A 26,024-nucleotide genomic window follows, 5' to 3' on the forward strand; every position below is an offset into this window, starting at 1 on the left:
AAATGATCTACTAAGAAACATTTAGCCTTTACATATAGCTTTGATATTGATTGTACCCATTTATGACAGACCAGGATAAATATCTCTGATGCAATTCATTTTGATGTAAAAAATGTACATTTTAAGAAATATAATTACCTTTTAAGAATATAATTATATTTACAACACAGTAAAAATGAACACAAATTATATAAATATATTGCTAAAAGAATGTTTCAAAAGAGGTTTCTTTAAATCTAATCTAGCTCAAATGGCTGGTTTGGGAAGAAGCATAATAAAATAAACCTATTATAATGAAAGGAAAAATTTGGACTGTGACTTTATTTTAAGGAAAAAAGGTCATTTCCAAGAAATGCTTATCACATAATAGGATAGCTTGCATGTATAAAGTACTAAATACTTAATGTGATTTTAATAAAGCATTTTAACCTGAAAATATACTCAACGTTGGTGTAACATGAAAAGGATTATATTGATTTATATTGACACTTACTTAAACATGTCTTATGTAATACCTACACAATGCCAAGCTATCTGAATGAAAAAAATGAAAAAGTATACAGATACTGAGCATTTGGAAATTTACAAATATTCAACTTGACATTCCATAAACAAAGCCATGGATTATAGTCACAAATGCAAAGATTTTTAAATTAAATATATGATTTCTCATCCAAACACACTGTAATAGCTACAGAATTCATTTTAATGAGAAGACCAAGAATAATGTACAGTTCTGTAAAATTCAAGGAACAATGGCTTTACCCATGTGTTACTATAAGTGCATCTGAATATCATTAAATGCGAGTCCTTCAATATTTTGGGGGGTATTCTTGTAAAAAATCTTCTCCCCAAATAAGAAGCATATTAGGAAAAAAAGAAAGTAAGTTTCTGGCTTTGTTAAGTTTATTTGTCCCCTTCTTTTCATTTCACAAGTAAGTCATATCAGTGTTTGAAAATCTAGCTTTCAGTTGTTGTAAACATTACGACCAACTTTTTTTTTTTTTAAGAAAATGCATTCTAAGGCATATGATAAGGGGTAGTTTGTCTTTAGAATTTTTGAACTGTAGCAACTCATTTGTTTTTATCGTTTTTCTTTTTTTTCCTCAGTGATTGCCCAAAGGAGGCTATGGACAAATAATACATGATAAGTCATTCATTCATCATGTAAAAATTAGAATGATAATATAATTTTTTTTCAAAGCATTGATACAATGATTTACTAAATTCTTTATTTTGGATTTTATTGTTGCAATAACAAATAGTGCTAACTTCATTGTTTCTTTTATCATAATTAGCTTATTTATCAGGCTTACTTATAGTCACTAACTTGAGGGCTATGATTCTATTTGACTATTTATTTTAGTAACTGGAAAAATATTGGGATTACTCTTTTGTTTGAAGTTGTTTTGGGATCACAGTCTTCTGAAATGAATGACTTGCCTTACTAAACAGGAGATATTCTAAGACGGTGCTTGCCCAACTACAGCAATGGCTCTCAGCAATTAAATCTTACACAAGATTAATTTGGTTAATCTCAGGAGAGAGTGTTTGGAGGGTCCCTGAAGCTGGTCAACCAACTGCTAGAAGTAATGTTATATCTGTGTGCTTGTTCCTGGTCAGTCTTGCTATGGTGAGATTATGTTAGGCTTTCACTTTAGTGGGTTAGTGTCAATGATGATAACTTATACCAACACATCTAGAAGTATCTCTTCATGTATGGTTATTCCAATCTGGTTTGTTTCTCAAGATCTTGCTCACAGATGCTTCCAATCAGTTTTCATTTGATTGCTCTGAGGTCACTGATGAATCATCATGGAACTTATTTTTGTACATAAATGTTTTCTCCCTATTTTATCTTTCTTCCACTGGCTCAGTGACCTGGACCTGCTTTATATCACTTCAGTATAAAATCTGAAATAAGCAATAGATCAGATTTTAAAATACTGCATGTTATAGTCACATACTGGACCTAATGTTTACAGTACGTTGCTGAAGTAAAAGAACCTGTTGCAAAACATTTGCACACCATGACCCTATATTTTTAAAGATACACGTATTACACATTTATTTCAATAGCACTATGCATAAATATTTCAAGCCTATATTTAGTCTGATCTCCCCGGAAGGTGCGAGGGTGAAGAATTCTCACAACTGTATGAAAGATGCATTCAAAGAAGAAATGACAACAAACAATCCAATATTAAGTAAAATAAAAGTAATAGTAACTGAAATACTCTTAGAATTTCTTACTTTACCTTTGGGGAAACTGCTTTCATAATACACTTCTTATCCATCTTGCTCTTTGCTCCCATCGGTAACAAGTGAAAAGAAATGGATAAGAGCTCTGAGCACACTGAATATTTCAATCTCCAAGTTTTTTGATGGTCCCATGCATTTCCCCCCTGATTTAAAGAGCCCTGCCCGCTTGACTTACGTACCGTATGTTTGCCAGTAATGTGTTGAAGAAATCGTAATCCTCAAGGGTATTTCACAGTTAAAGTCAAAACATTTTTAATCAGACAGCCTGGAGAAAAGATGTTTGTGGGGAAAGCCTGTTGCTCCTCCATCCCCTTGGAGGCGAGTATACTGTCCTGCTCTGAGGACAGCTGACTGGATCACCAGTGGGCATCTGCCCCCAAAGCTAAAATCTGGTCAGTGTCTTGTGAGGTGACATGATTTGAAATCTCTGCTCAACACGACAGGGATAAGTAATGAATATACAGATTCTCTTTCTAGGGGAGTTGGAATACATAGCATACACTGAGTCAACAGCTGAAGGAGCAGCAAAAAGTCAAAAGACATGCACAGGAAGAGGCAGTGAACAGTAACCATGAGGTAGGAGACACCATGAGTAAGCAGAAGACATGAAAAAGTAGAAGCTATAATCAAGCAGAAGCAAGTCAGCAGAGAAGAGAGGAAGCTCAGCTAGAAGGCTTATATTAATCCTGTCTGACCTGTGGTTAAGTGGACAAAGCATCTTTTAAATTATGCATCTACTTTAGAAGGTAGCAGATGCATAATTCCTGTCTATCAACTACATGAGGAATTGAAATCCACAATCATAGCATGTGTTTTCATATTCTCTGACAGGTAAGCAATTGACAAAGTGTAAATTGTTAGTGGCTTTCTTTTGAGGAAAATTAGGAATGCAAACATTCTTGAAAAAATTCGAATCTATATTTGTCTACACTAGTAAAACCAGTTATTTGACATGGCACCTTAGATCATCATTGAAGGCACATCATTAAGGCTGTGCAAAGGATTAGAGGCTATTTTAAACAGAAGTTCTTGAGTACTTTTTAGTCTTTCTGATCCTTTAGGATTAACTCTGTATGAACCTGAATCATTAAAGACACATCAGTAAAAAGACAAAATGCTCCAAATACAAAAAAGAAATTATTGTTTTCTTTAAAATGAATGAAATTCTAATCATACATTTTACAATGAGATTGACTAAATGTAAAAAAAAAATCGTAATAATGGCTAGGAATGTCTAATGTCTAATTCATATTTTTTACCTTGATTTTCTGGATCAATGATAGCATGCTAAAATGCTACCTCCCTACCAAAGAAAAAACAAAAAGAAACTCTAAGCTATGAAGGAAATGGCAAATGTTTAGAAACCAGCTCTCTCTAATAACGCAATAAAAACCTCCAACCAGCAGGTTGTGGTCTCACAATTTGTGACATTTTGTGGTATAAAAGAAAATTTCCTTTTCACAGAAGCCAAGGGGATATCAAATTCAGAATGTTTCTTCTGAAACTTTACAGGTTTTTCTGACAATTTCTACCTTGGCCATTGTTATAATACTAACTTTCAACAATGAAAGAGAATTTGATGAATTTGGCCAATGCCAATCTGGAATTTTGTATTACTTTGAGCACACCCTTTTGCAATAGTAATAAGAAAATGCTTTACTGAATAAATTAATAATTGAGCATGATTTCAAGATGAATTCTTAACCTGCACAAAAGAGCAATCTTTTAAAACACTTCAGCATTTTATATTTGCATATAAGCAATAAACCAATTAATTGTTCACTAAAATAGACCCAACTCTTCTACTTATCAAGCCCACACACTACAATTTTGCACAATCTATGTAGTCATTAAATGTGTACTCTTCTTTATAATTCTCATAAATTTTAGATATGGAAAATCCAAATGGGCTCTCCTTAAATTTTATTCCAATTTTGATATTTTTTTAAAGACTCACTGTCATGTGCCAATTCCCTTTGCCTGTTTTGGCTATTTGTTTTTCATCAGAAATCTATGGTCTCTATATTTTATATGTAATTTCTTTTAGATTTTTGTTAAAAATACTCATTCATAAACTGTCTCTTTTTCCTTTCCTTCATATATACTTTAAACTTTAAAAAATGACAACAGCAGAAAAAACAAACAAAACTCCTCTTTTCTGCATGTATATGTTCATCTTCCTTTATTCCTTGAGCAGTTCCTATCCTAGGTGGATGGACAGCACCAGTCACTGAGAGGCAATGATTGACAGAACTCTACAAATCAAGGGATGGTTTTATGGAGGCAGAGTCAGAGGCTCTTTTTTGTAGTTCTCTGCTCTTCAGGCACCAGGCAGCTGCTCTGAACTGAATATTTGTTTCATGTTAACAACAGCCAGCCTCCAGAAATTTCCTCATATCTTTTTAAGTAGCCTGCCAAGTGGCAGCCTGATCAAAGCAATCTAATATGGCTTAAGTGTCACTGGTTGACATTTTGCATTCTTTTATTGCTTTCCATTTTTATCTACATAAAAAAAATTGGTGACAACTAATACCCAGTTGATCTTTTCATTCTGGTAATAAAATGATAATACAAAGATCTTATTATCCACTCCAGACATCCATCATAGTACATTTTCCGATAACATATTACTCAGAGCATTTCTTCACTATCTCCAAATCAAAAGTGAGGTTAAGTACTTGGCCTTAGATTCCCTTTCTCTCCAATCCTTAGACAATGAACTACAAATAAAAGGAGCTGAACTTCAACCCTTGACACTTTGTCCACATTAATGTCATCTCCAATTTTGTTGTCTCTGTGTCTTAAATAAACCATTTTCTGTAAGAAGCCAAAAATAGTTGGAAGCTCTGCCTACTAAAATATTTTTTTTCAACCCAGAGAGTTTTTATTCTTGTAAGAAAACAAGAGGAATGAGAACAGGAGTAAACAACATTGGAAATGGAGAAGTAAGAAGAGTAAATCTTGGTAGGAAGGAAGAGCAGGTGGGCAGGAGAAGAGATATGTGTAAGGATTAAAGAAACACAAATAATCAAATAAACAAGCAAAGTAAACATCAGAGAACATGGGTTTATTAAAAGCTACTTTTTATATGAATGCAGAGGCGGCCCCAAACTTTCCTGTGGGCAAGAAGGATATTCCATAATTATGTCATTGACTTGAAAAGACAAAAAAAAAAAAAGGAAAGAAAACACTAACAAAAACAAAATCACAGAAGCCTCCTTGCATCCACTACATCTTTAAAGTAGTTACTTATATGACAATTAGGACTCACCTATAGTTGAAAGGAGCAAGTTTAGTTTTCAAATTTTCAATGTATTTAAACCTTCAGATTATAATACTAACAATTTGTAAGGTTACTAGAACACGAGAGAAAGAAAAAAAAATGGGACTATTGAAGCAAGCAATACCCTACCACGATGCCAAATTATCAGAAAAAAATTACATAGAAACATATAGCCTAATGACTTTGGATGTACTGTTGGGAATTACTGGGCAGCAAATTTGAAATTGAGACTGTCTTGGTCACCCTATCTCAGGCTACATACTTTGGCAGACAAAGAGAATGCAGAATAAGACCAATGGCCTTTCTAACAGTACTTACTACAGGCCCTACTAATAATGCATTTGAGAAAATTTCACAAGGGGTAGAAAATTTCTTTTGTGTTCTTTATAGTTTTTAAAAGTCTTAAGTCAATCAATACTATGGACTAGGCAAGAGACTCTCATACACTTACTGGCTGATGCAAACAATTCATGTCTCAGTCACAAAGTACTATTCAGTCTGACATGGCCTCTTTTGGTGATAATTTGTTAATGATTAGTTGGTATTTGTACATATTTCTATAATAATTATTTTTTGTAAAATCATCTGTAATTTGTCTTTTTTTCATTAATTCAAATAATTGATCTTTATGTCAAAAGAACGTGACTAGACAGTCCTTTTCCATCTACCTTTATTGAAGTACCCTTCACTGTCCAGGGAAGACATTTATCTGCATTAAAAGATGCTGGTTCTTTTAGCAACTCCCATATGAAATGATTTTATGATAGTAGACTACGGTTCTCCATATTGGAGTTGACTGGGGAGGCAAGAATAGTCTGATTGCCCTGGACAGAGGAGGATGGAGGGCCATATAATAACACCTCTGTGTTCACCTTCCCATCTGTGAATCTGCAAATACTGACCTAATCTAATACCAAGCTGCAGATAACAAACATATTTTAGCAATGAAATAAGCTAGTGGACATCAATGAACTGAGATTGGTCTGGGATTGTGTGCAGAGACATTCCATTTGTAATCGGAGAGATCAAAGCATACATTTTGACACTGACATGACCGCTATTCACAGAGACGGTTCTTTTTAAAAAATACCCTTTACACACATAAAAATAAGCTTTTGATTTTCAAATAAAAACAGCCTCTCTCCTTCCATTTAAAGATTCTTGACAGCTTTTCCTATGGGGCAGGGGGGAAAGGTGGCAACAAAGAATCTGACAGAGATGGTCCCTGGAATTCAAATCAGCCCTTTCTCAAAAGGACCTTAACAAAAGGCTTTCCCCTGGCCTGTGCATGGAAGATTCCATTGCTGCATCTAAACTACTGACACATGAAGGGCTGAAAAAGAAACATATCTGACATCTCCTAGTCCCAGAGGTCTGAATACATGCAATGCAGCTAGACCTTCCGCCCTCCTCACTTACTACCTATTCTTCAGTAGCAAAGATTGGAGAGTCTGATGCTTTATATATTTTCTTTTCCATATCAAGTAATATCTCCTGTAAACTGAGGAAGGGAGGGTGGAGGGGTGATGAGAAAGGATGGAGTGACTACAGGAAACAGCAGAGCAATTCTGAGTAAGTGTAGAGAAATTGGAGAAGATTTCCATTCAATATTAATAATTTAGAGTTTAATATTCATTCTCAATGTAAGATAATTTTTATGTTACAGTTTGTATACTTCCTGTGGAAATTTTCTTAAAGACATCAATTGAGGTATTTCTTATTAAGCTCAAAACACAGTTGATGTCTTAGGTATGGTATAATTTTTATACAGTGGTGGTAGAAGGCTGTGATTTAGTAAATGTACATTTCAGTTTCAGACAAACTTATGGCTTACAGAGGATACATGTAGTAAGTCAATCTTTCATTAAACTACAAGTTATACTGAGATACAAGTCTTTTATTTATATTTTTTATTGGGTACAAAATGCAGTCCAGGTGGACATCTCTGCTTATTTATCACTGTGACTTCGATTTGCATTATTTGAAATATAAGTTCCTCCCTATTCTCAAAGTTGAGTAATAACATGAATTCTAGATGGAACTCGGAGTTCTGCTACATCTGCCCACTATTCTCCAAATAAAACAAAGGCAAAGGAAATGAAAACATTACCTGATCACTGAATGTTCTTTCCAGTGACTGCTGTCAAGCTAAGGCATTTGCAGTCCTGTCTGAGGTGTGCACTGAAAGCTCACAATCATTGGTTTAATTCAAGTGATTTAAGTGTAACACACACTCCTTAAAAAGGGAAAAAATCCACTAACCAGCAAAAACTTTTGTCCTCAAAGGTATTATTCTGTGAAATATCCAGAGAAAATACTATGCTTAATATCAGTCTTATAATAATAAGCCAAATGAAGAGAAGTAGCTAACAAGGGTAATTAGACTATAAACAAGTATTTTAAAAAACCATTGATAGAGCTGAGAACACAGAAGCACATTTGATGGGATTAATTTCCATTAAATATTAGAGCTTATGTAGTTATATTCTGTAAATAAAAACCCATGTTTTATTGTATGCCTAATATAAATAAAATTAAAGCAGAAGTCTAGAAAAATAGTTTCCTCACATGGATTTTCTAAGATCCAGGGAGAATCAAGAACATCTACAGCTGCACTGAGTCACAAATCTGGCTTTGGGAAAAGATTTTGTGAGTTGCCACTTTGTCTGCATCTATGCTCCAGAGCTGAAAGCAAACTGGACCATGGTATCAGACTTCTAAACCTGTGCTCCTTCCTTTTCAGAGAGTGTGGTAAAGATGGGGCTTGAGAAGAGATGATGTATACTTGAAAAATTCTACTTGTGTTAGAGCTTTGAGAGATTAGTTCAGGAACTGTATTCTGTTTGAGATGATTTTTATGCCTGTATGATAGTATAATAATTTAATTTTTCATAAATCATGATTCAGTTACCTTTTTATTGCTATGCTTGGAAAGACTGGCTTTTATTCTGCTTTGAAATGAATATTAAAATATTTTAAGACAAATCTGAGTTGTAAGAAGCACGGGTATTTGAAATAGCATGCATTTAATTAGATAAAGCTTCTTGTTTTTGTAAGTTGGAGACCGTCATTTTATTCCTCAGAGGATGACTTATTGACATTTGGAAACACAGCCAAAGGTTTTGGGAGTAGACGCCATCAACTCACATTCAGCATTTTCCAAGGATATAAAAAAAATGTTTTACTGACTATGACAGTGGAAGATCAGAAGCTTGTTAGAACCATTTTAGTCAAATAACTAACAACTTTGGTATATTAGATGAGATTCCTTAATGTGGTCAGCAAAACCTGGAAAAGAAAAACCTAAATATTTACGTAAAGAAATAAAATAAGTTTACACTTCAGATAATGCTACAACTCAAAATAAAATCACAGTCCTTACATCCTTTCAAGTTCTCTAGTCCAAATCAAAAAACTCAGTCCATGCATCTTTTCTAACTCATCATTTGGCATGCATATCACAGATTTGAAGGATTTTGGTTATTTTTGCAGATATATGATTAGGATGTAAAAATTCATGATGTAAACAGTTATAATGTACAAGAAAAAACTCCTCAGATAAGTACTTGTCTGTATATACATAAAACTTGGAAAAATACACGTTTTCCAATGTAAAATTTTGGTTGAATTTACAAGGGTTTAATAGTAACTTTCACATGAAAAGATTTTTTTCTTTTCTTCTATATTTGAGTTAAGAGATAAAAACAGAAAGTGAAGGAAATAAGACCCCACAGTATTTTCTCCTAATTTGGTTGTGAAGAGAACTACTGGAGTCCAAGATCTGCCAAAATACAAATGCTATTTGCTTTATCCAAAGGTCTACAGAGACGTTTGCACCTTCTGTTACAAGATATTTGTCACCTCTTTCCCCACTTAGAGGTGGGAACTGAAGCAGGAAAGTCTTCAGCTGGACGGATTTCAAAATGAATTTTTACAACCCAGATGATGGACTGGTATACTTCAAAAGTGAATTCATGAGTTTTATAAACGCCTTTCTCTTGCTCCCTTTTTTTCCTTGACTAGCTACATCATAATGGAGGAATAACATTTTAAAAATTTTGAATAGGCACTTACTGGAATTACAGTTAATCCTGATACAATCTAGATGGGGAAGAATAGATGAAAAATGAAAATTTATCCTTCAAGGTAACAGCTGCAGACATCCAATAAAATCACAGTCCACCCTTCCGGGGACAGACACATGCAAAGATGGCCACTCCTTATTATTTATTCTTTACACACTTCTAGAGCCCAGATTCATTGTTATAAAACTGCACCATTGGAAACAACAATTAGAAGGTTTTGTAAAAAATGGCCAATTCAAACAAAGCTACATGGTGACAAATCTAAGTGAAATAAAGAATTGTTAACTGTCAAGGATGCTTGGCTTCGACTGGCTGCAGCTTTCTCCCCATCTGTGAAAGAACAAATCATTGTTTTCAATATAATTAAAAAGTGCTCCGTCACAATGGGGTACAGTGCAAGCTCAGCTAGGCTCAGACATCTTGAACCTCCAAAATCTATCATCCCACAAAGGCCAACAGAATCCTATAGAATTGTCATGGTCAAATGGAGAGCTAGTTGAAATTATTCTCATTTCCCCCTAATGTATTTATTATTATTATTATTTGCTTGGGCACAAAAGGTAAGAGCCAGGTGTTAGCTGGGTTCCGTGCCTTGTTTTAATTGGAGGAAGAAAGAAACAACTGTTTCCTTTAGAAACTCTAGTGGCTAAGGAGTTAGGGTCATTCTTCGGAGCACACACGCCTATCCCTCTGTTAGGAGCTAACAATGTTATCTCTGCGTATAAGTGTCATGGTAACTACTGCTATTGATTTTCCTTTTCCTATACTTTCTTCTTATATAAAATCAGATTCCCTAAGAACAGAATGTCTAATCTGGATAACACAGACTGTGATTATAAGGGTTATCTTTAAAGGATCATGTGGCATGTTTTATGTTTATTTTATGTATAGATAAATATTTGTTGGTTTTGGTTGTAGTATTTAATGCCTTTGGGGAGCATGAAAAATACAAACCTAGATTCTGTTTCCATATAGCTGAGTTTGTCATGTGTCGTCAACCGCATCAGAAAAGTGGTTGCAAACAGCCAAGGATCAGCACCTACACAACTCTTTCCACAGAATGCTTTGCTGTTGGAAAATTCCCATGAGCGAGCATGTCCACCTCCCAGGGCTAACAGCCCCTTTACTGCAATTAGGCAATTTTGATTGACTTGTAGTAACCTATCATTGTCACTAGAGGGAACTCTAACAGAACTGTAAAAGAGTACTATGGGTTCTTTAGTAATCTTAAAAAAAAGTCTTATTATTGAACTTAATTTAACTAATATTAATTGATGCAATTGTATGCAATAAACTACCAATGAAGTAATTTTATATTTTATGAGCTACTATTCTGCCCAACATAATTTGAAAATGTATGTGGGGTTTTCAGAAATGCCTTACCTCATCACATTTTACTACTCTTTTTGTAAATCTATGTAGTCTTGAATTTTATTTTTCTCTCTGTTTATTCATTATTGTGTGTACTCAGCACTTCCAGGAAATACAGTAAAACCTCATTAATTTGTACTCCTATTATTTGGAGTTAATGATAATACTGAAATGTATTGGGCAGAATATTTGTAATTCTTCATTCGATATGAGCGGAGATTGCCTGAGAAAAATTAAACAAATTATGAAAGGCCAAGTTTGGGAAGAAAACTGATTTCAAGTAATTGACTATACAATGATGGCACAACTAACATGAAATAATGTGCTAATTATGGATAATTCTTAACCACCCATTAACATCAGCCTAGTGAGACCTTTCCTTAAGATTTTTCCAGCTATTAATTCGTGGTTTTGAATGTAATTGAAAACAAAACTGCTTACAATTTTTTTTCTTACAATTTAGACTTTTTCTTAATTCAGCCTGGTCTTCCCCCAGATTTCATCCAGTTTGGTGAGGTTTTACTGTAGTGACTCTTTCTGAATGCTACAATTAAGCAGGAAAGCATTATTTTTCTGTAGAAGAGTCTGTGTCTTTAGTGTTCTCATGGCTGTTTGCTGAGGGCCGCAGACTTTGGGCATTGAAGGGTTGTGTATTGCTGTTTGATAGCAAAATACCACCACACAGTATTTCCAAACAGAAAAGATGGAATACCACAAAGGTAATTATTCAAAGGAGAAGCCCAAGGAGTAGAGTAAGAGCAACTGTTGATTTAGATCACTAAGTAGAAATTTGACATTTTATAGCATATGTTATCCAAGTAAAAGTTGGTGTATTTTTGTTTTATCTGAAAGGATTTCATCTATAACCAATCAGAATGTCAGTCAATATAAAAATAGGAAATTCAGTTTGAGGCATCGTTAAGCCTGAAAATTTATACTTTCAATTAACCTCATTAATACATATGGCTTCCCTTTTAAGAACCCTCAGTGGTAGGAATCACAAAACAGTAAATTATGTTGACGAAATAGAAACAATGAAAAGATGTCCCCAAAACCTTAAATGAATTTAAATAATGGAGATGAGACCATTAAGTGTTTTAACTTTCCATGGCAAACAGGCTACTTGATAAACGTTTGCAGGCAAAACTGAACAAAAAGTGAAAAGTGTTAGTTCAATGGGGGAAGGCGAGTTGTTACCTAGATTGACCGTCAGTTTCACACGTCCTGCGTCCAGCTCCAGGCGGAGGGTGTCTGCTGAGTCTCTGGAGGTGGTTGCCATGAGAATGCCATATGCACGTTGGGACCGAAACCGTAAGGATACATCCTCAGCCTCCGTGTGCATCACCAGCGGGAGCTGGATTTTCATAAACATACTCCCATCATAGCTCAGAACCGTTGCTTCTATAGATGGGAAATGAATATAAAAGCTCTTGGTCAGTTTAGTGCATTTATACTTTGAAAAGGAAAAGCATGACCTATTAAAGGTTTCCATATAGAACACAAGACACAAACTCAGCTCATCTTCTTCCAAAATGAGCAATTTTTTTTAAAAACTAGAAAGAGAAGTCACAGGAAAGAGAACTTCCTCTGTGAAGTATCTGCTAAAGTCCAGAAGCAGAGGTGGCTGCACTTCCCTTTCTGTACCCAGAGCACTTTCTACCTATAGCATTCATCATGTCAGATTATCCATGTTCATGTATGCATATCCCTTCTCAAGAGCAGACATCATATTTTTTTCGTATAGCCAAAGCGTCAGCCTGGCTTGAAGCACTAGCAACTGTATATGCATGTTTATATATGGTCAGGCCACTGATCAGCTCCGTGAAATTAAACTTGGCTCTGCATCCTTCACCTGCAAAATAAGAGGGTGCTACTAGAGCATCTCTAAGGTCTTTGCTTACCCAAAAAGTCCATGATTCTAAGAAAAGTTATTATTACCATCTTTTTCATAATTTCTGCCCTAATACAATCAAAACAGAAACATAAAAAATATGACTTAAATATAGGATTCAGGCCAACACTTTTCCAGAGGTGATGTTCAAAAACAGAAGAAAACAGAAGAAAAATTGATATTACCAATCAACAGGTAATGCTTCTTCTGAATCATTATGGTTAACAAGGTAATTCATTTTTACAAAGACACAAACTGTAACTTCATTTGAAAGTTCATTTGCAGATAAGGGGTAACTGAAGGCATTATCTGTAAGCACCACCACGGTGTTGCGAAAAAATTAAGCTATCACCAACAAGTCAATAACTATGTACCTGGGTAACATTGAGTAAGGATGGGGGCGGGACTGAGAAGCTTGGCTGGGTGTGTGCTACTAAAGGAAAATGGATTGCTTTAATGGGGAAGTTGCTTAATGCTGCATTAAACATATAGAGAAGCGAATAGCAAAACTGCTGATCTCAAACTGACTGTTTTAAGAAATAGCACCCCTTAATGTTAAACACCATATGGTTGTGGAACCCTGCAAAACAAGTATGAGTCATTTTGCTTTCTCATGGGTTCTGATAACTCAGAATACCATTTAATAAAAGAAAACCTACCTGAAATTAAAATAAACTAGGAAATTCTCATTATCTTGCCTATTTACAGCAATTAACTTTACTGATGAAACCATGCTTATTATGAAGACTATATTCTGGAGTTGTGGTTTTGAAAGATTATCTTCCAAAAAGTCAGGAAAATCAAGTATTGCTTCTAACAGACTTTAATCATTAGTTATCTTCGTGGGAATGAATGCACATCCAGAACAGATAAGTGCCGAGGGTTCCAGAACTCCCTCCTTAGGGCCCTTCTCTTTTCTCTCTACCTCTTAAGGGATCTTGGTCAACTCACATGCTCACTCCCCCTAATACTTATTAACAGTCCTGAGTTCTCTCCTGAGCCCCATCAAACAACCAACAGCCATTGCCTCTTTGACATCTCCAATCTGAATAAGATACACACACCAAAAATGAACAAATTCAACATGCTCCTGCTGCAGTGTTCTCCATCTCAGTAAATGGCTTAACACCATTATTCAGACCTTAACCTTTCTACGTTCTCTCTTACCCTCTCTGCCACATCCAATCTATTTGCAAATCTGCAAGTCTTGCAGGCTCTGATTCCAATCCATTTCCTGAATCAATCAGTTCTTGCCGCTATAGTACCTTAGACTCTGCTCTCATGTCTCACCTAGACCACTATGTTAGCTCCCTCGATGGTCTCCCTACTTCTACTCTTTCTCCCTATACACAACAGCCAGGCCAAACTTTAAAGAAGTGATCAGATTCAATAGCACTTCATTGCTTCAACTGTGCACACCCACCCACCCCCACCTCCATCCTTCACCTCCCCACCCCTCGCCAATAGATTCCCACCACTGCAGTTAGAATAAAATCTGTAATCCTTTTATTAACCCATAAGGTTGTGTGTGATTCGGCCCCTGCCCATCTCTCTGGCCTCAGCTTTTAGCACGTCCCCCCTTGTTTAGTAAACTCCAGCCACACTGATTTCATCTCTCATTCATGTATCTGCACTTGTGGAACCTTCTGTCTTAAAAGGTCTCACCCCTAGATCTTTATATGGCTTGTTCCTTCAGCATTCAGGTCTCTGGTCAAACGTTACTCCAGAGACGCCTGCTTCAAATCCTGCTTCGAATCCCCCCTCCAGTTATTCTATATCTACTTACCATTTCTTTTTTTAAATTACCATTTCTGATTTGTTTGTATAGTATAATCTGTCTTTGCCTTTTAGTAGGTGACAGTCATTACAGCAGAAGCTGAGCTCTGCTATTCATTGCTCTAGCATCAGCCGAGTGCACCAAAAAGTGCCAGGCAAACAGTAGAGCCTCGATAAAATTGACTGAATTGACAATTGCACTTGATACTGAGGATATATGAAAGAGCATATTTCAATTTGAATATCATGCATACATAAATACTCACTAATGAGATTATTTATTCTGTCTATTTTAAGTGAATGTAATTTTGGTAATGTAGATGAACAAAATATCCCTTAAAGTCTACATTGAAAGCCATAATTGTGCCACAAAAGACAGACTAGGAGAGAGGTCTGTTTACCAAAACAGGGGTCTCATGGCTAAACATTGACTTAAGTACTGAGAAAATAAAATATGATCCCCTTAAAATATGGTGGTTCTACCTCATATCACATATCTACATCATATTTTTCCAATAAGGTTTCCCTAAAGAAAATCTAGTAGGAGTTGCTCAAAAATAATTAAAACATGATTGTAAAGTTGTAGTGAATACTAGAAAAAAAATGCTTCTAGTATAATCTTAAAGAAATTTGATCTCTACCATTTCTCTTCCTAATTTATAGCCAATTACTGTCCATATCTATAAAGCAACAAATATTTGAATAAAAATTTAAAAGTCATTATCAATTGTTCAGTTACTTTGGTGTTATACAGAGAAAAGGGCAAAAATATTTTTAGTTTTCTCTTATTTATTTAATCTGTAAGTCTAGTCTCTATTATTCAACAATCATTTTTTAAATGATCTCATATTCTTCTATGAAAAGTAGCTTAATTTGATTGAAAATTAAGTAGAGGGAACATCCTTTTAGAAATATAGATGACTGACAATGGATCATAAATATTGTATGAAATACAATCTAAAGTAAAAAAAAAATCAGTATCATTGGCCTTTAACATTCTCTGAAAAGCTGCAGGAATGAAATAACAGTAAAGTAATAAAACTCGAGTGCCTCTGAGTGAATGTTTAATTAGATAAGACATGGAAAATGCAAAGGTTGTAGTCTAGAGTTGCCAAATAAATGGTAAACAACATTCTGACATTTGAAGGTTATACTATTTGGCAGCATCCTTTAAACATTAGTAAACATCGCTTAGAACACAAAAGAGCTCTTTAAAAGGCTAATTCTAATACAGTACTTCCCAGCGGGAGAGAAAAAGTTTCAACTTTGTCCCCTCCCATCTCCTTCCCCCTTGTCGTTAGGTTTGATAAATTTGCTTTTCTGTGTTATTCCTTCTTGTGGTTTAAAGTGTACACCTGTGCTCAGTTTTGCCGAAAGGCAGTCACACATTGTGGTCAGCGATGAAAATCAGACAGGGAGCCAAATTATATTGCTCTGACATCTGTCCCTCCATCTGTTGGAGTTTTAACAAACAAGTATAAAGTAGACCTCCAATGATACCATATACATACAACCAAGAAGGATTTCTATATGACCAAGTCTCCACAAATTCTCAGTTTTAAAAAATAAAGCAGGAGGGGAGATGCTGAATTCAATTTATATTCAGCTGGACATGATATCTATACTACTCTTCTCTATGGGATCAGTGCACATAAAACAAAATACTATTTTCTTATTTGCCTAAGTCAGCATACATTCTGACTTTAAATAAACTCTTCTGCTTACTTAATGAAGAATGAAGATTTTCTATGTGATTGCAACATCGTTCCCCATGCTGCAATGTCCAAGGATTTGAACATGCTTCTTTATAAATTAACATTTATTGCTCAATAATAGTAAAATAGAAACTTTATAAATGCCTTTTTCTTTTTTTTTTTTTTTTAATTTCAAGAGTTGTCAGTCAACTTTTATGTGATCAACAGCCTTATGTGATCAGAGTATATGTGAAGAAGAACCACAGTCAAAGCTCTCTCTTTTGAATTGGAAACCCTGAGGGTTGGACATGATCTTGTGTTGACTGAACTAGGGCAGAGCTGGGAACTGGACAGAAGCCAGATTTTGTGGTATTGAGCATGACAAGCATCCCACATAACCCTTGTTCTTGGGAGATGCCACAATGTGAGAGAGAAAATTAATTCTGGAAAGCAGACTTCTCACAGTACACTGGGTAGTCCAGAGACAAAAACCTCACAAAAATGACTATTTTCTCTCCTCAGTACACAACCAACCTGTATTCAAAGAAATCTGCAGAAATTTCCAGCCACCTGTCAGATAAAAATGTATGTTGAATCCCAGTGATGAAGTTTGCTATTGAATTCTCATTTGCAAAGCTGCATATGCTTGCCACCCCTCCTTCTAATTATTGCAGTATATAAATAGTTTCTCTCCCTCATTCTGGTTTACAAAGCTCTACAATTTCCATTCTTATTTCTGCCATATGTAGTAGCGGGATATTGCCACAGGGTGGTACACCATGCATATTTAACTGAAGGCCTTTGTAATTTGTGTGACAGTTCAGCTATACCCTTTTCTAGCTTCACTTAAGCAGGAGGCATCAGAATAAGTGACAGCTCTCTGAGTGATTAAAATGAAAACACAATCTTAAATCACACAGGTCTGCTAATCTCACATTATACCTAACTGTAATATATCTCGCAAGCTTTGTCACTTTGTTGTTGTTGCCTCCTTCGGGAAATTTCTAAAAACTATCCTATACAAACAAATAAACTGAAATTAGAACGGAAAATGTGCAGAGAATATATACCTTACAAACAAAACTATGCAGAAATAATTAACCTCTAATGACTATTCACAGGAATTTCAATTAAGTACTAGGAGAATGAATGAATCTAGGCGATTAAAATATTTATCTATCTATGGACCTATCTCATTGTACAACCCAGAACAGTGATAGTACTTTGGTAGGTAATTTAAGATCATTATTAGATTATTAGGTTATCATTATTGATTTTTATATTGATTAAGCTGATGAGCCTCCTTATTAAGATAAAGAATCAAAATCACATTTCAACTTTGGATTCTGGAAAAGAAATACTTTTCTAGTAAGTGTTAGCTTAAGTAAATTAAACTATTTCAGGAATGCAGGGTCAAAAAGACTAAATGCGTATGGCTTAAAAAATAAATGGCAGGTACTTTTAGGCTAAATGTCTAAGAGAGCAATGTTATTTGGAGCATGAGAGGACATGCAACAACTTCGTCAATATTTTTTCATATTGATTTTTTGTTCCATTGTTGAGAATGAGTGACAATGGGTATAGTGACTAAAGCATTTATCTGAAACTCTTGGGTCGATGAAAGAACCTACTTAGACATATTTGTTCTGCTTTTTCTTCCTTTTGTTTGGTCTGCAAATGAGCGGTGACAGCTATCACACTTTACTCTTCCTTTAACCCTAGTCTCCTTCTAATGGGAGAAGAAAAAAAAAATGTAGCTTTGCCTCCTGCAAGAGAAGGAAAAAGAGGCACCCGTTCAGAGCTTCCACAGACACGCTAAGCCTTAATATCAAATTGCTAAAGGAACCTCTACCAATTGGGTCAGTTGGGTCTTAGGCAAAGGTAAGCGCCTTTGAAATTAGGGTGCACTTCTGAAAACGCTGGTATAACTTAGATGGTTTAAAGTCACCTTACTCTTCAAATTTCAAACTTGAGAAGGTCAACTAAAGTGAAATGACAGGCTCAGGCAATAGTGTCACGGAAGCTGCAACTCACAGCTTAGCTTGCTTCGAATGCTATTTTTGACATAGATATTAGCACTAGATGCCAAAAGGATGTCTAATTCATTCCTTTTTTTACTTTCTAATGTCTTGAAATTAAAAACTGGGTAAAAGAGACAGTGATTGTCTTTGATACATCTTAGGCCCATACCCTAGAGGATCCAAAAGACCCAACTATTTATTTATCCCTGCAATATACTTAAAAAGCTGTGTCTTCCCAGAATCAGGCCCTTTGAAAATCATTAAGGACTCATCAGTAACACACATCAGGTGTGGCTGCACGGCTTGCAGAGAGTTTACTTCCGCAGAGCATACATTATGTTTCAATGGTCATTTAAAGGTGGAGGTCCACGCTGAATATGCTTTTCAGCTCAGGGGAGTCGGCAGCTTGGATTTTGGAACCCTACCTCTCTCGCAGGACCTGCCAAGATAGCCTGTTCCGGAACAATCGCAGACATATCTGTTCCACCCATCCCTGCACATGCCGCTGTTTTTGCAAGGGTTGCTAAGGCACGGTTTTGCTGTTTCCCTGGAGCAGGAGGGCTTCACTCCAGCAGTACTTTGAACTTCAGCCATTTGCCGGATATCTTTGCTCTGGCCGTCAATGAACAAATCTCTTATGCAGCCCACATAGCCATAGTTGAGCAGTGCAGTCCACACCTCGGTGGGGAAGACGAGGCCGGCCTTGTTTTCTGGCAAGCCCCCCAGGTACAACTCGTCATCCAGGTCCAGAATCTCACTCTCGCCAGGAGCAGTGTAGGGTGTGCGCAGAGTGTTGACAGAAATGGTACCTGTTGCAAAGACAAGAGAGCACACAGGTCTTTACAGCGTGCAACCTGTTCTGAATATCACACTTTCTCTCCTCCATCTGCCTGAGGGTGAACTCCTTGAGGGCAGACATTTCTTATTTTTCTTTCTATTCCTGGTGTACTTCCTAAGGAAATGAACAGAAATATGTGGAATTAAATAACTTTAAGAATAAGGCAAACTGTCATTTAAGTGGTTCTATTTCACTTTGGGAATGAAAACCAAAGTGTACAGACAAGAAAGAGTGTTTGTCAGCCTCTAAGAGTTCAGGAAAGGAAGGAAGGAAGGAAGGAAGGAAAGAAGGAAGGGAGGGAGGGAGGGAGGAAGGGAGAGAGGGAGGGAGGGAGGGAGGGAGGGGGAGGGAAAAGGAGGGAGGGAGGGAAGAGAAAATGGCATTCTTACCACTCTAACAGTTCAGCCAAGATGGAAAGAAAGGAAGGGTGGGAGACAGGAGGGAGAAGGAGAGGGAGAGGGAAAGAGAAAGAAAGAAGGAGAAATTGGCATTCTACATCACTCTCTGGAATAAAGTCAGACTCTCTTTGGTTAGAGTTCATTTTCAAAGCAGGTATGCATCTGCAAACCAATGAAAGGTTGTGTTGTGCCCCCATCCTTAACTGACTTCATTGTTTTTATTGTACACAATACATTGACAGATTATCTATGTCAAAACCTGACTTCATCACACTCAGCTATATGAATCTATTGCTTAGCCTCTATGGTCTCAGTTTACTCATTCATAATATGAGCATAGTAATATGACCCCTCATATGAGTGTTAAATAAAATAATACAGGTAAAGTGTCTTGTTTGTAGTAAGTACTACATAAATGCTGTGTATCATGATTCATCACAAGAACCAAGTCAAATTGGGTGCTTACTTTAAAAAAAAAAAATCTAGTTACTTATATAAATTGACAAGTTGTTTTTTCTTCCTCACTCCAATGTGAGGGGAAAATAACTCTATTAGTTTATAAACACACGGAAATCTTAGCCTTAAGCATAGGATGAAGAGGTAGACATTCACATGGGATTATTTGAGGATCACAGAAAAAATTATCTATATTTATGGAATCCATTAAAAGAAGAAAAAAAGAAAGACAGCAGGCATTTTCCTGATCAAAACTTTCATCCTATACAACCAGATTACTTAAAATTCCACTAATATTCTATCCTCAGAAAGATCTTTGTAAAAATGCAAATATGATACCCGAAAAGGACACCACATTGACCCATTTCCAGATTATCCCAGATTTCTTTCTCAGCTCTAGACCATAAAGCAGACTAGGGACCTAGATTCTAACAAGGGAAAGTGGATTAGAAGCCTCAGGGATTTAGAGTATAGACAAAATGGGAGAGGCCTGAAGACAGAAGATGGGGTACAGAGGTAGAGACAGAAAGGGAAGGGAAAGGGTAGTGTGTGTAGAGGGTGGGTAGGAAGATGCATTTTAGTTCTTTCGCCAACTAGCGAAGGCCCGCTCCAAATGGAACTATGGCCTGTGGTGAATGTGAAACATGCATCTAAGCACACAGGGCTGCCAGGCCCTGCATTGTTCCCAGGAGACTCCCAAATCCCAGCAGAGGGGTGCTCCTCCATATGGGCAGTGTAATGGGATCTGTCATTGTGAGACAGAATGGTATGGAAGCCGCTGATGGAGACCGTGTGCCAGCCAAGTCATTAAGAAGACATTTGTCTCTCTAGACTTCCACAGAAAGAAATGGAAAAAGCTCCTAGGGGAGAAACACTCAAAGGCATTGCTATTTTGGCCTTCCAAAGAGGGGGGTATAATAGGGATTTTGGAAGGAGGCAGCAAAAGGGGAAAATGACCAAGTGCTCGTTTTTACTCTTCACATTTGTGCAAGTGTCTAGAAGAAAATTCATTTAGGAACATACAGGAACTGGAAAATCCCACTTAGAAAAATATTTTAAAAATAATTTAGTGGGGGCTTCCCTGGTGGCGCAGTGGTTGAGAATCTGCCTGCCAATGAAGGGGACACAGGTTTGAGACCTGGTCTGGGAAGATCTCACATGCCACGGGGCAACTGGGCCCATGAGCCACAACTACTGAGCCTGCGCGTCTGGAGCCTGTGCTCCGCAACAAGAGAGGCCGCGACAGTGAGAGGCCCGCGCACTGCAATAAAGAGTGGCCCCCGCTCGCCGCAACTGGAGAATGCCCTCGCACAGAAACCAAGACCCAACACAGCCAAAAATAAATAAATAAAAATAAATAAATTTATTTTAAAAAAATCATTTAGGGGAAATTAAATATATAATTTTGAGAGAGAATGGTGAAACTTTTCTAAATAGAATTTCACTACACGCATTTTTAACTGTTCAAAATGCCCTAAGAAGAGAGTTGAGATGATCCCTAACCTCTGCAGCAGCTAATGTAAGTTAGAAAATGATGAGAAAGAGTTATGCATTAATGACAAAAGGTGGACATTAAAAAAAAATGTGGAAAGCAAAGTGTTGTATGCAATGAACACAGTGACTTTTAGGTTTTTAAGATAAAGAGAGAGTGATGCCAGCTCCTGTTTTCCAGTTAGTTAAAGAAGACTTCCTAGAAATGAATACGTCATATTCAGAGACAACAGTTAGGAGACACAGAGCAAGTGAACAATGACAAAGTTTTACAAGAGTGGGGATATATTTTTAAAATATGTAATTTTTCCCATATGCCTTTTTATTCATGGAACAAGCTTGATTTAGCTCGGGGAGGGGAAAACACTTGGAAAAACTGTCTTGTCCTTATTCGTGGTGTTATAATTCTGACACTAAGGATACTTGGAGGATTCCTGAGATGAGGGAATCCAGTAGCTTGCATAACACTCCACTCTCTGTGTCCTCTGCGTGGTTTGCAGAGTTCGGTACACTCTGGAGTTTCCATATTCAGTGTGCCTATACTCTCAGGGCAAATCTGCTGCCAAGTGTTTCAGATACTCATCTATTAAGAGTTTGTCTGACAGAATGGGGTGACTAGGTCTTGTAATTTTTATTTATGGTGCGTTAGTGCCTGCTCTGAACGAAGTATCTAAGTTCAGATATGTCTCTATGAATGTGCTCGTTGTGGCCAGGGTAAGATATTCACTATAACTTTGTGATTAGATTAGAGCTTTCTGATCACAACACCTGAAGTTAATCCACAGGTTTCATGCAGTTTACATGTAGCCCAGTGCACACACACACACACATACACATGCACACACACACACATACACACACACATACACACACACACACACACACACTGAAATAACCGTTTAACAGGAAAGTATTTACCTCTACTACCTCTGAGGCACTCCGATAATGTTTTCTTATTAGATAAGTTTATTAATACAAATGCTAGACATGACCCACCAAACTGATTTCAGAACCAACTAACAGGTTGTAACCTATAGTTCAAAAAACACTGAGAGGGTACTATCATAAAGGATAAGGTTGTTTTTCTCATAGCTCCTTTTCATCCCTTTGAGAGACAGTTTTAAAGTTCTCATGGGAAGAAGAAGCAATGAAAGGTAGGAGAGGAAGCAATGAAAGGTAGGAGAGGAAGCAAAAGAAATATAATCCTAACTTCAACTTCAAGAGGAATTAGCTCGGGCTTCCCTGGTGGCTCAGTGGTTGAGAATCTGCCTGCTGGTGCAGGGGACGCACGTTCGAGCCCTGGTCTGGGAGGATCCCATGTGCCGTGGAGCGACTAGGCCCGTGAGCCACAGCTACTGAGCCTGCGTGTCTGGAGCCTGTGCTCCGCAACAAGAGAGGCCGCGATGGTGAGAGGCCCGTGCACCGCAATGAAGAGTGGACCCCGCTTGCCACAACTAGAGAAAGCTCTCACACAGAAACGAAGACCCAACACAGCAAAAATAAATAAATAAATTAATAAACTCCTACCCCCAACATCTTCTTTAAAAAAAGAGGAATTAGCTCATTAACTTAGCCCCAGATTCAAGGTATGGAGTCTCAATGAGCAAACGCATGTATTAGATATTATTCACTGTAATATTCTGCAAACAAATGTAATAGAATGGAACAACCATGACCAAAAATCAGCTACACGTATGCTCTAGATGCTTTGCCAATTCACTTATATGTTAGAAAATCTTTATAAAAGGGATGGCAAAAAAAGGGAAAGGGCAGAACTTGAGTGGGAACAGAAAAGATTATTTTTATATTTTGAAGATTCAAAGAGTAAACATTTATTTGAAATAATAATTATATTTTATTATTTAGTCAAACTCAAATAGAGATTGATATTTTAGCCTACACATGTGCAAATATCCTGAAATACTAATATTTCCGGTAAGGGATTTGAATCCCTAATTCCTTAAAGATTTTATTCTTGACATGAAATCAAAGGACATTTTCACCTAAGCAAAGGAGTCATCATAGAATCACTGAATTCATTTAAATCAATTTAACACTTACATAGGACACTGAAATGTCAATATTAAGGTTCTCAAGTGCCTATTTCATTATAATCGAGTTATAAAGGCAGTGGTTACCAAGAAAACATGAAATGACTATTTAAACCTTATTCATTGATCATTAAAGACGAGTAGTTGCCACAGCTGTATATATCAATAGAAAATAAGCATTTTCCGAAGTTTGGGGTATGACTACATGTAAATAAATATTTAAGAGAAAACAAAAATCTGAGTATATTATTGGTGTATCCCTCTATCTTTTTTCCAGGAACTGCAAATATTGATGTGTTCTCTTTGGAATAGCTTGATTATTTCACACATTTTACCTTCTTCCACTATAATTACACGTGAAGTTTCTGGCAAATTAAACAAATATTTTATGTAAAACTTTGTTATATCTGAGCTATTATAACTTGTAGATGGTAGTCATATTTGGGGACTTATTTGGATCAGTGTTTCATGCTTCAGTATTTAAGAATCTGAAGCACCCTGCTGTGCTATTTTGCTTTTAAAGAAATGAAATTTCAGCTAAAAACAAATATATTTGTGTACATAGGACTTTTATCATCGTAATGTAGGAATCACATTAACTTAACATTTAAACCTAGTTGTTTTCATGGCATGTGCAAAAGATAAAACAAAAGTGATAAATAGATAAGGTAATAGTTATTTAAGAATATTCATAAGCGTAAATAATATAAATTCACATTTTATGTAAAAGTATACATAAAGGGGGAAAACTTGAAAACGGTTCTTAGTTATAAAAATAGAAATCAGCTTCATGATTTGATCTGGTATTTATAAATTGTTAGCCTCTACCATTTTTCTCATCCAGTTTTTCTTGGCTATTCCATTTCCAAAAGATTAGTTTATGGAGTGAAAAGAAACGTGAAGCAAAAGGTGAGATTTAAAATAAGTTAATTTGGTTTCAAGTTTTAAATTACTGCAAAAGTTTAAGTGATTGGGAAATGAGGGGGTAGAAAATAGTGTGCTGAATAGGAAATGATTTTGCCTGGTCAAAGGAAACCAATTTTCATGTTCTAGCTTTGCAACTAACTAGCTGAGGAGCTTAGCCAGATAATAGATTCATTAGGCTTCAATGTGGCTCTTATGCAAAATAAAGGACTGACTGGATGGTCACTAAAGTTCTTCAGTGGGTAAAAATTTTTGAAATTACTGCTTAAAATAATTTTAGTTAAATATAAATTTTATCTATCTACAATTCTGCTTCACTTCTCATTGCAGAAGAGAATCAGATTCCGCAAACTCACAAATTTACTTGTCAAATTTAGTATTCTATTAACAAATCCAAACTCAGTAAAAAGGCATAATATAAGTGATAAAAGCAGAATGAAGCACTGATCGCAGGGTATGATGCAAAATGCAAAATACATAAGTCCCATAAACAGATAGTAAAAAAAAAAAAAAGACAAAATATTAATAATGGGAGATTTGGAGTAGCGAGATTATGAATGGATTGTTTTCTTCCTTCCTTCCTCTTTCTTTTTCTTTACTTTCTTTTTCATTTTCTGTCTTTTTAAAAACAATTTCATGTACTAGGTTTATAACATGAACTGAATAAACTTTGCTTGAAAACAAAACAAAAAACAATCTTAATATTCTGTTTTCTGCTTATTACTATTTGTTTCTTGCTTACTTGGATTACTGTGAGCTGGGAATTTCAGAAATTAAACAGATATATGAAAAAATAAATCTTGGAGCAAAATTTAAAAGTTTCATATTATTTAATAAAGGCCAAGAGAGAGGAGAAAAGGGCAACTCATATACTGCAGATAAGAGTGTAGACTGAAACAGTCTGTTAGTAAAATAACCTGTCATTATCTTTAAAATTAAAAATGCAATTAATCCAGCAATTCCAATTCCCAGAATCTATCCTACAGAAATTCTGACCAATATGCATAAAGATATAATATGAAGACTTTCATTATAAATTAGCTTAAAACAGTGAAATTTTTTCAAAAGTAAAAAGTTAAATGTCCATCAATAAAGGAATGATTAAGTTAATATTGATATATTCAAACTAGGGATATCTGATGTCACTACAAAGAATGGCATAGAAAAAGTTCTCAGTATTTTTTTAAGTCACCCAATAATTGGTGAAGAGTGATCTTGTTTATGTAAAAAAGAAACTCTACATTTATTTTATATGTGTAATTATATTTACAGATATGCTGGTACATAGTAAAATATCTGGGAATTTTTCAACACCAAATTATTTTATCTACGGAGGTGGGAGTGAATTGGTTAGGGGAGTGTGTGGCAAAGGAAAACTTTTCACTTGTGCCCTTTTTGAACTGCCTGAACATTTTCACCAACAGCACATATTTATATGTTACAGACACGCCATGAATTAAGCACAGGCACATGTACAAACACA

The 26,024-nt window shown here is 35.9% G+C and overlaps 1 protein-coding gene across 18 annotated transcripts in view; it reads right to left on the reverse strand.

Moving 5' to 3' along the window:
* NRXN1 (neurexin 1) overlaps positions 1-26,024 on the reverse strand; it is a 1,147,673-nt gene that overhangs the window by 601,219 nt on the left and 520,430 nt on the right. For 11 of the 18 annotated variants that reach the window (XM_024118760.1, XM_024118765.1, XM_024118762.1 and 8 more), the window contains 3 exons: positions 18,809-19,192; positions 12,199-12,402; positions 9,620-9,646 (listed from right to left, as the gene is read on the reverse strand). In XM_024118760.1, coding sequence (XP_023974528.1) covers positions 9,620-9,646; positions 12,199-12,402; positions 18,809-19,192 — 615 coding nt within the window. The remainder of the gene's footprint in view (positions 1-9,619; positions 9,647-12,198; positions 12,403-18,808; positions 19,193-26,024) is intronic. The other 7 variants (XM_024118772.1, XM_024118771.1, XM_024118769.1 and 4 more) reach the window with 1 other exon arrangement.

Source organism: Physeter macrocephalus, chromosome 12 (assembly GCF_002837175.3).
Source record: "Physeter macrocephalus isolate SW-GA chromosome 12, ASM283717v5, whole genome shotgun sequence".
Classification (NCBI taxonomy): Eukaryota; Metazoa; Chordata; class Mammalia; order Artiodactyla; family Physeteridae; genus Physeter; species Physeter macrocephalus.